At 37.3% G+C, this 13956-nt stretch overlaps 2 protein-coding genes across 2 annotated transcripts in view; both read right to left on the minus strand.

Annotated features, from left to right (window-relative positions):
• The window catches only part of rols (zinc-RING finger and ankyrin repeat domain-containing protein rolling pebbles), a 79409-nt gene that overhangs the window by 22853 nt on the left and 42600 nt on the right, over positions 1-13956 (minus strand). The window lies entirely within an intron of this gene.
• Positions 1226-3854, minus strand: LOC149374485 (protein-lysine N-methyltransferase SMYD4-like). The gene is made up of 6 exons (XM_089593505.1): positions 3726-3854; positions 2492-3628; positions 2085-2377; positions 1843-2013; positions 1612-1752; positions 1226-1477 (listed from the first exon to the last, which is right to left on the minus strand). The coding sequence occupies exons 2-6, from the start codon at positions 3507-3509 to the stop codon at positions 1226-1228; spliced, it is 1875 nt and encodes a 624-aa protein (XP_089449631.1). The 5' UTR covers positions 3510-3628; positions 3726-3854.

Genomic DNA, 13956 nt, shown 5'->3' on the forward strand with positions numbered 1-13956 from the left:
TCCATTATGCGTATCATTTTGCAAAACTATCGCGGTGTATATGTATACTTATGGCAGAAGGGAGGTAACGAGATTCTATGCAACTGTGCCGGCGATTAAGCATATGTGCCCGGCCGGCCGGCCGGCTTATCTACCGGGCACGTTTTCATCGCGCAAATAAGAAATATATATATATATATATATATATATATTACTTATATACATGTATTTTGTGGAGAAGCACGTATTGAAGAAAACGGCTGTGTCTTTTCCTTCGTATTACGAGAGCGTAGGGAGAGATCGTTAAAAATTTAACGCCGACTCCGAGAAGTATCACAACCACCCGCGAGACTTCTACTAATAAATTTAATTATGAATACGCGTATGTATACGAGTGTGTGCCTCTTTGCAAGCGCTAAAACAGATTTTTTCGTAATTATGCGTTTTAGCGGTTTAACGGGGATCCTGTGGCTTTTTTTTTTTCTCAGAGGGCACTGCTGCATCCTTATATACAAGTCGCGTTAAATTAATACTATATGTGAGTAAAAGAGACGGAGGGAGATTTTGACGAGATAGTAAGTAGCGAATAATAAGAGCGTTATTTATTGGATCGCGCGCTCACTGTGTTTGGAGTGTGTGCTTTTGAACGGGTACTTTGGTGTACCGTTGGGCTAGTTAGGAGAACGTTAAATAATTATTATATGCTTGGTTGGTCATGGTAATGTGTATATGGACGCGGGAGTGAGATTACTTTGAGAAGGCCCATTTTTTTTACTTTACGAGATACAATCTTTTGTTCATTAAAAATCGGGAAAGTATGGCCATGGACATGGAATAGTTCCGAATCCAACATGTTATCATTTTTTGTTATTCAAGACAACAGAAGGTAAAAAAATATATGTCATGGATGTTTTATAATTGGTAAATCATAAATCTGAACAACATTTTCATGAAACTTTATTTATAGAATTTTGGTTGTACACGGTTAAGATTATTTAAGAGAACAGTACAAATAAATATTGGCATCACTTTTTATAAAATTGTGCCAACCTATAAAAAAAAAAATGTTTTTCCAACATGCTTGAAATTATTGTTGCAATCAAAAACTTTTAAATAATTATGAAAACATGCAGTTAAGAATATTTTAGAAATTGAAAGATTTTTTTTGAGTAAAATAACTGTTATCATATATATACATTAGAAAGAAAACAGCACTTTTGGAACAAGAGAGGCGTTAAATATATTATCAAATTTCAAATTTAATTCCGTAATACTTTCGCAAAGCAAACTTAAACAAATAAATTGTACTGTAATATTCACTACTGGGATTACAGTTAATTTCATGCATTTTAGTGATTGCTCTAGTTAGATCGTTAAAAATGTGAACTGCGCTTCCATCAGGAATATTAACTTTGTCAGCAATGATGCTCCTCCATTTGTCACAGTTAAATAATAACTCTGCAACTTTAGCCGTTTCTTTTTCACTGGTAAGCATAGACTAAAATTTATATGCAAACAAATTAGAAAATGGTAGCTTGATGATAATTTTGTTATAAATTTTGCTTGTTTAACTGTTTTAAAATCTACGAATACATGTTGAGAGGCAAAAGTGTTAAAATTATCATAACTTACACTCAGAGATGGTAAGCGTTCTTGTAAAGGCCACAGTTCGTTACAGGCTTGGCAATTACACTCAAAATAATAAGAACGTAAAATTTCATCGCGCTTAGATTTAGGGTCCATTTGGAACGTAGCTCCATAATTACTAAATATCTGAAATAAAATCAAAGTAATTTCTGTGCAATTATCAACGTTGAGATGACATTGAAGTTTAATAGTTTTCTATAATTTTTCCTTGATTACCTGTGACCCTTTTCGAATAGGTTGCAGAGCTAACACTGCTTGGCCTACACTATTATCTATGAAAGTTGAAATTCTAACAATATTTGGATTACAACTATGGTTCATTAAGCTGGTAACAGAACCACATACACTACCAAGAATAACATTATCAAACGAATTAAGTTCACCCACCTGTAAATAGGAACTTTTAAAATAATTGTTCAAACCAAAAAAGAAATAAAATTATAGAGGTTGATAAGAACCTCGTGACCGTTAGTTCCAATTTTCATATAATTTTTAGCACACTGCTGACTAAAGAACAAGGCATCTTTGTTTTTACGTAAAGCAGATATGCTTTTGTCTACATTACCAAACAGATTGGTGTATTTGTTGACAAGAAATATAATTACTGCTGAGACCAGCGAAATATGTGCAATACGAGGTGTAATAGAAGCAAATTCTTTTTTGTTATCTACATGTGTTATAAGACTGTACAATTGCCTGTACTGATCACTATGATAAATTCCATCTTCAGAATAACTTTTTTTCAGATAATCTAAAATTTCATAGCAAGCGCATAAATTATTTTAATACTAGTGTTATATTTACGAGAGTTAAAAATAATACAAAGAAATCAAGTGTTATTGAATATGAATCCATTAACAATTACCTTTACAATCATCAATTTTACTTAATTCCTTCCTAAGATTTTCGATACTTCCATATTCCCTAAGAGCTAAAAGAGTCAATTTCATTGAAAATATTCCCATATCAGGTGTGCCTGCAGCAACCAAATATTTTCTAACAGGGCACTCAATGTCATGGTACATCTTCCAAGCATCACCTTTGCATTTCTTAGAGCAATACATTGCATAAATGCAATCTTCGCAAGGTATACCATCCCACATTCTTTTGAAACAGTGCGAACAGTATGTATAAATGTTGACTGGATTCAAATAGTTAACATATGGTTTTTCAGCAATAAGACACTCTCCACATTTAATGTCACGAGTAGCAACGAAGTGCCGGCCAAAGTTATCGTTAAATGCCAAATCAATAGCTTCTGAGGCAGATGGAATAAACTTGTGTGACACAAAGCTAGGTAGTTTGACAGAAGTGTCTTTGAGCTTTGGTGACTTTGCAATCTTGTCAACAGAATCAATTCTCGCTTTAAGTTTTTCCTTCATCTTATTGTCTAAACTCAAACTCTCCAGCAGAGTCATGGCCTCTTTGCAAATCTTGTCTGCATCAGTACGACCCAACGTCTTTAGACACTTGGCTTTTCTTACGAGCAAATTTGGCTTCAGATGATCAGGATAGCTGCCCTCCAGGGCTCTATCGATGTCTCGCAGGCACTCCTCCAACTTTGAAAAGTTAAACAGAGCACAGGACCTGTTTGCATAGGCCTGTGCCAAGGCAGTGGATGACAGCTCGGCAAAGGCAATGCTTTTGGAATACATTGTAATGGCATCGGTTAAAACTGACTTGCTCTTCTGCATTAACTCATCCGCTTCCATTCTCAGTTTGACAGATTCGTCATTGTTTTTGCTCTTGGGAGAACATGGCAAGGGCAAATGTTTCTCCAGGACTTTGAGCATATAGCTTATGTGGAATTCAAAATCTTTGGTCTTTGTCAACTGCTGCATTATCTCGTAAATATCCAAGGTTGATATTATAGACTGATACATGACTATTTTAGACTTTTGAATAAATTTATACTTCCGAATGATGCTCACGCAGGATCGTGATGGACTAATTTTGTATGTTTATAATGAGGATTACACACACAGAACTGACAGATCTGCAACTTGCATGTAAGTACTTACATGTGAGATGATGACACCAATTAATGCATGCAGGTATTTAAGTATTACGCCAGTATACGTCATGTCGAGAGTACCTACCTGATCCGATGTGCATGCAATTTTTCCTGTAATTTTTCTTTTGGAACAAGCCAAACAAGTCCTGAATCAATTCAACACTAACAATGAGAAAAGTTTAATAGGTTACTTACTGCAGCACTACTAGTTCATTGGTTTCCGCAAGAAACAGTAGCCTTAGGGTGCTTCTAGATAGTCACGTACGGCCGGCACGGGTACATCGTGTATCCGACCGCATTTGACAATAGGGGTATGGGGGCTATTCTGCCGCTAGGGGCACTCGCCATCACATGTGGTGTAAAGGTATATATATATATATATATATATATATATATGTGTGTGTGTCTATAAATATATATTACGATGCGCATAGGCATATGAAAAATATAGACTGATCGTTCTTATTTATGGCGCTGAAGCACAAGTAGAAGGAGACACAGCATCGAACGTGGGTATCTGTGATGGGAGTGTGCGAGAAAGACATATACCCACGTTCAATGTTGTGTCTCCTTCTACTTGTGCTTCAGCGCCGTACATACGAACGAGCAGTCTTTATTATTTCTTAAATGCTATGACGATGCGCATATGCACTTACATAAGATATAGATATACTATGACGTATGTGATGGCGAGCGCCCCTAGCGGCAGAATAGCCCACACCTGCCTTAATTTACCGACGTGGTATAGAGCAAAGAATTAGCGGGAATAAGTAGAATAGGTATCATATTAAAAAAAAAAAAAAATCTAGCTGACAGCCTGACTAAAACTCACCCTGGGACCCTGGGATTAATTAAATTAGTCAATAGCAAACCATTATTTTGATGTTCTAGATCTAGAATTAATTTATAGATAAAAACAAGTGGGTATATATGCAATACTCATGGTTCAAGAAATAATATGTATAGTATTTATAGACATACCATACAAAAACCTAAGAATTAAATAAAGCTTGATAACCTATAAGAATTTAAAATACACTCGGTATAATTATAGGTTCTGTTAAATATTAGGTTAGGTAAATGTATTATGAGTGTGTCTAATCATCAAGGTTGTGTATTCTTTTCACGCGTGCACGTAACTTGGTAGCTTGTGTAACTTCTTGATTTTACATCTGCTCGATTCACTCTCTTGTACGTATACTACAATTTTATCATCATTATTATTAGTACCAAGAACTTCCACCGCAGCAATTATAGTTCAATCGGTGTCAAAGTGTAGGTATGTATATCCACAAATACACTAAGTGACGATAAGTGATATAATAGCGTCTAATATTTCTTTTTGTTATGCACGAATATTAATGTCACACACCTTCAGGAAGAGTACACCTTTTTCGATGCCATATATTATTTGTATATACATACGCTACAACCCGACCACAAAAAAGCAAAAGGAAGTCCGTAAGTATGCGGTCACAGAGTAGGGGCCCTATAGCTCTTATCTCTCGCGGTAGCTAGTGAGCCTTATCGCGTCGTCTTATCTACTCTCCGCTCATTCGAGAAGAGAAACGAGATGAAAAATCATGTCTTCCGCGCAGCAACGTGTGTTTACACACTAGTTTCATCTATGTTGACGATTTTTTTTTCTCGCAATGGGGTACACGGACATTCGGATGATAAGTGGCGAGCTCCACCTCGTCTAACGTACCATTTGTACGTGTATTACACATGCGTGTGATACACGTATTTTTTCGCTTCGCTTTTTTATATATCCACAGAAAAAAACGATCGAAGGAGAAGATTACAAAATAATTGATCATTTAAATTACTTTTGCGAATCGGCTGTACCTACGTTATACGCGGGCGAGTGATTTGCGTTATTAATTCTCTCGGATCAGCGTGAGCTTCGTCTCGATTTTCCGCATCGATGTAAGCATGTATTATAATTATTAATCACACGGAAATCATGTTTCACGATCATCACGCATGAGTTTTAATTACAAGTAATCAAAGGATTTTCTCGATGAAACTCCGATGCGGTAGCGAAAAAAACTACTCCATAGTCGCCCACACTGATGTTGGGATCGGTAGATCGGCAAATAAAGCCGTTACATCATAGGAGGTTCAACAACAAAGTCATTACATGTCAAAGGAAAAAAAAAATCGTTGTCAAACGTTTTATAAGACACGCATCTATATTAAAATTGTACGCTTGGGTTGTATGTTTATTCATCGATGTATAAGTGGAGCGCGCGCGCTTTATATATTGTACAGCCTCGACGTGCGCGCTTGTATATTTTAATACAAAGTAAGTAAAGGCCTTTAAAAGCTGTCAACGCCCGACGAAATTTCGCTCGATGAAAAAAGTCAATCATGAGGTTATATGAAAAATGCGCCGCGAAAATCGGACGAGCGATCGGGTGGGTCGGCTCGCTCTCCTTTCTTTTGAGTATCGCACTTGAAAGTAAAAAAAAAGGAGAAAAAAAAAAAAAAACTGAAACGTGTGAATTAAGCGTTGCAAGAAGCGTTGGAAAAAAAGGGAAAAAAATTATCTGGGAGTTTCCGAGGAGTAAATGTAGGAAAAACTACTGCATGTATGAGTTGAGTGTATTGCATTTTTTAGCCATTAAATTGTTGGGTATATTAAGTTGAAGTCTACAATTTTTAATGTTTAGTAACGTCCTGAGCTTGAATTATCTCCACACATGTCAGTACAAATTCCACACCTCTATGATGTTTGTGCTTTACGTGTTTCATGAGGCCAAGAAACCAGCCATTCTGTGATTCAAAGATAAATTTTAATTTCGCTTTTCATGCGTCCTTTCAAATTCTAATCCTCGTTTAGTTTAAAATTTTATCCAAAGGAGAAAAAACGAGTAAACACATCTAGCAACGTGACCGTCACAATGCCTATATCAAAAGTGAACATCCATCTCAGTGGCTTTTGATTAAAGAGAAAGCACACAATTATTGCTTCATCTTCATCTTTCTCTTTCTTTGCCATGTACCCCCCAAAAGAATAACTTCCTCATCATCGTAGCTAACGACGACAAACGTCGCTCGGAGAAACGGTACGTACATGTACATTTAGCTTGATTATTGATGATAGTTAACACTCTTTCACAAGTTGAGTAGAGAATCAGTGATTTGTTTGGTTGCAACATTCAAACTGATAATTCATTGTACTGAAAATAAGTTACGGTGACGAATTTCACGTGTCAAAGCTTACTGTTAATTTCCTTCGCAAATCTCGACGTCAAATATAATTGCGCTAACCAGATTTCTTTCACGCGTACATTCTATTTGTCGTCATTCAAAAAGATAGAAATTACAGGTGAGCATACAGCGAGAGATTATTTTTTAAGTTTAACACCGAAGAACTCTTTTTCATTTTTCTGCTCCCACGTACGACAAAAAAAAAAAAAAAAAAAAAAAAACACCTCCGTTATCTTCAGTGTCCAGTCGATTTCTGACAAACTACCAATAATTACGGAAAATTTCAGAGCTGGCTCGTCACAATCGTGCACGTATACTTGATACATAGAGGGGCGAGAATGAACTCCTTGCAAAATGTCAGAACCGATTTCCCTCTTTTATCATGAAAAGTTGTATTTCTCCCTTGTTCTGCAGAGGCGAAATACCCTTACTTTCGACAAACAAAGTCACTTTTTTCTCTCTCTAAAAAAAAAAAAAAAAATTAATGGCATACAAATAGAGCACACGCATTGTGAAAACAATCAGATATGAAAAAACCATCTCGTCACGGACCAGCACTTTCCCTTTGTGCCAAAATCTTGTTGCTGCAAAAACCCTTACTTGTATACGCACAACCGCACATTCGCAGGCGCAAGAGAGTAACAAAAAAAGAAATACTTGCGGAGGTGCATCGGCAGGCGGCGAGTCTTTAAACGCATTCGCGTGTACCTGCAGTAGATAGGTACATGCTCTAAGTACCAGGAAAGGATTACTTTCTCTTGTATACATATAACACAGGTACACGGTCGAGCGTACGTGTGTATATACGTGCCCAACCGTTCATTACGCGAGACTCGGGACGAAAAGAAAAAAAGAAAAAAAAAGGTAAAGAAATTACGCGCATCCCTTCGCCCGGTGCTGATGCAGTCGATCCATTAGTCCGTGAGTTAAGTATACAAGCGAAAACGACGACCAGTTGCTTGCCGATGTTGCAGTTCGCGTTGCGATCCACGTGAGGAACATCCAAGGATCTCCAGGTGTCCCGATTTCGTTTTTTTCACTTTGGCTGGCCAGCGAAATTGGAAAGGGTTCCAATTGCGGTCTTACGGTTTAAGGCTCGATAAAGGGAGGGGAGTGGGGCGTTGTTGGATAATCAGCTCCGGCGATAGGATTGTTTTAAGTTCACGCGCGAACCGCAAAGTTTTAGAGAACATAAATCGAACTTTATCTCCCTCCCTGGCGAGTCGGGGAAACTTATGGGCGATAACCTGTTGCGAGTAGTTACACCTATGCGTGTAATGCACGAGGCGAATAAAAGGTATTTTCAATTATATACTGTCCCGATCCAGGGAGATTGCACTTCATCAGGTTGCGAAAGCAGGCAGCTTTATTGCCCTTTGCTTTAGATCCGCGACGACGAGAAATCCGCGAGATGATATCGATAAACGAAATAAAAAAAAATTAAATAAAAAAACAAAGTCTACAAAGACATGGAATACGTGGTTGTGTGTGAGCGCACGTGTCCGCGTGCGTTTCGCAAACGGTGTACCTGTCGGCTGATATTTTAGGCTTTGTTGGGCGATAATCATCTCTGGCGTTTCCCTTTGTGATTTACGATGCGAAAAAATACACAATCGCTGAATTCACCGAGTCACTTTTGCGTGGTGTATCATGCGTGGCGCGTTGAACTTTCGCTTATCAAAGGAAAGGACGAAAAAATGAACGTCCACGTGACCGAGTACTCGAGGATTTATCTTAAGTGAAATTGGGAGGAGGTAGCCCGTTTTTTTTTAGACTTTGATTACTCCGGACAGGGAAGATTACCGCAACGATTGGTGACCCGATTTTCATCGGAGACGCGTACCCCTCGGCTCGTCGCAAAAACAAACACGCCGAGGATGTGGGGCTCCTCTGGACCGTGTCAGCGTCAAAAGTCCTTAACCACACGAGAACCGCGTCGATCGTCATTTAGTCGAGGTGAGGAGGAAGAAAGAAACAAAGTGAACTGGAGGTGTACGAGGAAACTCTTCAAATTGAGGGGGACAAGTTTCATCATGCGGTCGGGGATCGAAAAAAAGGGGATTTTAAGAAAAACGAGGCTCGAGTATCCCGCTAATTTTAATCGATGTAGGACACGTGTGAAAAAAGATCTGTTAATTCAAGATTGAAAGAAGAGGATGACAACTCTATCAGACCAAGAAAACTGATGTAGATGTTTAACCACGGAGTAAATCAATTGGAAATGGGAATAGTAAGGAACAAGGACGTGTAAAAATTGGATGATAGTCCTCGCTGCTTTGTTGCTACTAAAACTAACTTTCGAGGTTGACTGTACCGCTACGACTCCCTGAATAGTGATACTAGATTTTCATTTCGAGCATCGAAATCGTAGTTTTGTTACAGCCACTGAATTTAAATGTTAAAAAAAAAGTGACGTGGGTTGTCTAAAAATACCGGTTACAGATAGGCTCAAAAGTTTCCAGCTCATTTGGGCCTCACGTAACTTGGAGTGCACGATGAGAAAAAAAGAATATTAGATTTATAAAATCTTATTTCACCTGTCCAAACATTTTTTTTTTTTTTTCGTATAAACCGACCCATATATTTCCTTCTTGTACCGTACGCTCGGTCTTCCTGTCTCCGACAACGGAACCAGTATAACCCATCACGAGACATCCAAAAAATCGCCGACTGGTCACGTACAGTGCACGCCACGTGTAAACAAACTCGGAAACGTCCACGAACAGTCACAACAGCGAGCGTGACAAGTGCAGGACGGTGCGCGAAAAAAAAAAAACCCCTCGCCGGCATAAATTTCAATCCCATGAATGTAAAATTAACGGCGCGGCTCCGTCAACTCTGGCCATGTGTCACCTGACGTACTTAATACACCTTCTACAGCCCCGAATATTACATGTCCACTCGAGGATGACGAGACGGCCTTTTCGGAATATCCCTTCGCAAGACGTCGTTTTTTTCTTTTAATTCAATCGTCCGACTCCCTGCTGCCACTGATCCTCTCATTAATTGATACTTTGAAAGCTACCTGTTAATTTTGCACTGTATGCTGTACTCGAATTTAAACATTTTCAACTAGGAGAATAATAAAAAAGAAAGAAAAAAGAATCGGAAAAATTATCTGTGTACCGAATAACGGTCCGATATCTCGCAAGGGCTCGGCTCCGCTATACACGGTTCGATTGATTAATGCACTCGGGTCTTATTAAACACGTAATATGTACTATCCGCATCGCGAAATCTGTTGGAATACAACCAAAGTCCCGCGAGTCGAGCCCATATACATACGATAGGCATCGCCAGCAGACTTTGTTGCAATTTTTTTTTTTTTTTTTTTTTCTTCCATTCTAACGCTCTACACCAGCACTTTGTTAAGTTGCAGAAATATTTTTCCAGCCTTATCTCCGATGATTCCATCGGCAATATCGAAAAGTACAACAAACGAACCCAGCGCGTGATGGTTTATTTCGCAATGCGACCAACAAATGAGTTCCAGCGGGGAAAATTATTTTCACGCCATCACAGAGCTGCCGCGTGAATGAACGTTTTTCCCCCGACGAATAACCGTATACTCTGTCCATTGACAAGCTACATTATCTCTGTGAAAAAAAAAGGTTTCGAGTATATCGGTACAAAATAAAAACAGATAGGGGAGAAAGAGGCAGAGTTAGATACGAGAAGGACTAGGCCAATCGTTGAATCGTAGCGTCATAAATAACGAAAGGCCTCTATCTGCCGCTCATTGTCACATGAGACACGTATTGCACGTACACAGGCAGTATACCCGAGTCTCAATAACAACACGACACTTTCATCACTCGGGGCCATATTTTATATATACTATGAATCCAACGAATGTGAACTTTGGAGAGAAAGAGCGACGAGACGCATGAAGAGGAGCCGGCAACTTGATCAAATCTAATTTTTTCGATCGGCACATCTCGAATAGTTGCGATTACGATTCATTATATACGGGGGACTCTGTCGCTCGTGATCCAGTTAATATATTCGCTTATACTTGCGTCACACACACATACACATGTCTATGCGCAAGACGTCTGAATTGATCGGTTTGTTTCTCAATCACGCAGAGACACATATCCAACGGTCGTGCGAGCAACTATTTATTAAATTTTTTTTTTTTTTTTTTTTTTTTTTTTTTTTTTTTTTTCGTATATCTATTGAAACACAGACAGCTCGTTAGCTCACTTTAGTTTAATCAAACAGCAATTGCACGCACGGGCCCGAAAAATTACAGCTTTCGCCAACACACGCGCACACACATATCTTATGTGAATGAGCACTTTTTCCTCGCTCCCATGTGTGTCAATGTCAATGGGTGCGTGAATTTATGAAGCAAGTCGACACGTCCTCCGATTGATCGGGGCCATTAGCTCGAAAGAGCTAGTTATCCGGTGAAACTCTCGAAACCGGCTGGAAATCTCGATCGTGCCCCTCACCGAAGAAAAAATCTCTAGAGACACAATGAAGGTGAAGTTTGGGTGAATCCTCAAAGAAGGAAGTCGATATGTCGTATATTGCATTGTATTCCTGGGATGCTTGGAAAAGCTCTCCCCTTGTCGTCGCGTACGAGCTAGTAAACGTATTACGTGTACACAACCCATACCGAGAGTGAAAGCGACCCGACGACGTGAACTCTGGCCGGTGAAAAATCCGTACAAAACGAGAAACGAGAGTTGGCATATCTACAGAGCGCTAGCTGGCTCCGTATATCATTGTTTGTATAAATGGTAAAGACGATTCTCGTTGTGCGGGCTGGTTTTAGATAATACCTACATGTATTTGCGTATGGATGAAACGAGAGAGAATAAAAGTTTCGAGCTTGAATCTCTGGCAGAACTTTAGTCTCATTAGAGAGTCATTATAGAGAACTGCATCGAGGTGAACCAACGTCTGATCGATTTGCATGCCAGAGTACCTGCACACGTATAATAAACGTGATGCATCAGAGACGGAACGGTAGGTACCTGTGTGTACATGCACGTGATCTGGAGCTTATAATTATTAATGCATTTTATCGGGGTCGTCGTTAGGGATGGTGGGAACGTTATTTTATTTTATTTTTTTTCTCTCCCAGTGAGTATGCGTACGTGGTGTACGATGTTGCGCGATTAGTCGCGAGCGCTGGCTTGTTACAGAGTGAGGTAGCAACTTTCATAAATTAATAAGCACGTTATACATTACACCTCGTGTGACTTTTTTTTCTAGAAGCCGCGGCGACCGCTATGATTGTGAAATGCATTGTTGGTACATTATGTACGTGTAATGTAAAAGCGTACAGGTGCCTCAGACCCGGACGTTTCTCGCTATTATTTCGTGATTGAATTCAAGGATGAGATGATGGAGCTTAATTCAGTCCGAAATGCAGCCTGCTTCTTCGAGATGTATAGTGTTGGGTGATACTTTGTCGTTGGGATGATGATCGTGGGTAGTTTTTCTTTATGAGATTGAAAATCTTGGGAATGAGGTGCTTGGCTGGGTGGATCAAGGGACTCGAAATCGAGATGGGAGATTTTACACTGTCATACTGTGTTGGGAAACTATCATTGTTTGAGATTAATTTTGTACATTAAATTTAATGGATCTCTCAACTTTTTTTTTTCTTTTGAATTTTGAATCAAGATTGGGAATATATTTTTTACAACCATTGCATGTTAATTTGACTAATTTTCACTTAAAGGCATATATATCCGTTAGTCGGTGACTATAACATTATCAGTAGGAATATTAAATTTTTTGTGAGTAAAGTAATTCTGATACAAAAACCTAAGCAAAAATTATTTCAAGAAATTAACGGTCCTCTTTTGAATTCGTTTTAAACTAACAAATTTATTTTCACACATAAAGGGTATTATCGAATAAGAAAGGTAAAAGTGTCCCAACCGATTTTTTGACTTAAATTTTGTGGACCAACAGGTAGTATAAGAATATGTTCTTAAAATTTAAAGTATCTAGACCACTTTGAGTAGGTGTGATTTTAAGCTTTTTTTACATTTCTTTCGCATTAGAAAAGCGGAAAAATACCAAAAGTCTAAATTATAATTTTTTTACCTGTTTAACTGCTTTAAAAAATCTGAAAAATATTTAAAAATTTATTTTTTATTTCTGGCTCAATAATCAAATTTTTGGAGGCGTTTAAAACTAAAACAAAAAAATTTCAGAAAAAATCCTTTTCCAAATGGTATAACGAAAAAGTTGTTTTAAAAAATCAAAAATTGTTTGTATATCAGTATGAATTTTTCAGATTTTTAAAATTGTTAAACAGATCCACAAAAATTACGAACTGCATTTTTGTAATTTTTTTGCATTATATCTATGACAAACGAATGTAAAAAAGGCTTTGTAGGATTTTTTTTCAATAGAGTTTTTATGGAACTTAAAAAAAATTTTTTTTTTCGTATAGGTAGAACAAAACAAAGCTAAAAATCAGATTTCTAATTTTTGGACCTGTTTCACAACTTTTAAAAATCTGGAAAAATTTTGAAAAATGTATTTTTGAATAACTAATATATAATACTTTTTTTTATAATTTTTGGCTTAGTAATAAAGTTTTTTGAGCCATATTTTATTTTAAAAAAATTCTATAAAAAACCCTTTATCGAATAATTTACCGAAAAAAAAATTTTAACAAAACACAATTTTTTTTTATCAGTAAAAATTTTTTTGAATTTATTAAAAGTGGTAAAACAAATTAAAAATGATTAATAACTGCATTGTTAAAATTTTTTCCAGTATAACTACGAAAAATAGATAAAAAAAGGCTTTCAAAATTTATTTTGAACAGATGTTTTATGGAGCTTTTTTTTACATTTTTTCGTATTGAAAGAACGGAAAAAGGGCAAAAGTCTAAGTTGTAATTTTTTTTACTTCTTCTACTACATTAAAAAAGTTGAAAAAATATTGAATAATTTATTTTACAACAACCAATACATAATTAATTTTTTTATGATTTTTGGCTCAATAATCAAATTTTCGGAGCCATTTTAAATTTAAAAACAATTCTAGAGAAAACCTTTTATCGAATGGTACACCAAAAAAATTATTTTAACAAAACGCGAGTTTTTTCTCATCAGTACGAATTT

The sequence above is a fragment of the Copidosoma floridanum genome, unplaced genomic scaffold (genome assembly GCF_036245765.1).
Source record: "Copidosoma floridanum isolate Cflo_tuat_1 unplaced genomic scaffold, Cflo_Japanese_pri ptg000019l, whole genome shotgun sequence".
NCBI classification, from domain to species: Eukaryota; Metazoa; Arthropoda; class Insecta; order Hymenoptera; family Encyrtidae; genus Copidosoma; species Copidosoma floridanum.

What these genes read in the sequence shown, in the direction of transcription:
- LOC149374485 (XM_089593505.1), bottom strand. Translation starts at nt 3,509, where the DNA reads ATGTATCAGTCTATAATATCAACCTTGGATATTTACGAGATAATGCAG. An exon ending in TAAAATTGATGATTGTAAAG is followed by an intron (nt 2,378 to 2,491) that starts GTAATTGTTAAT and finishes ATGAAATTTTAG; the next exon opens with ATTATCTGAAAAAAAGTTAT. An exon ending in CTATTCGAAAAGGGTCACAG is followed by an intron (nt 1,753 to 1,842) that starts GTAATCAAGGAA and finishes ATTTTATTTCAG; the next exon opens with ATATTTAGTAATTATGGAGC.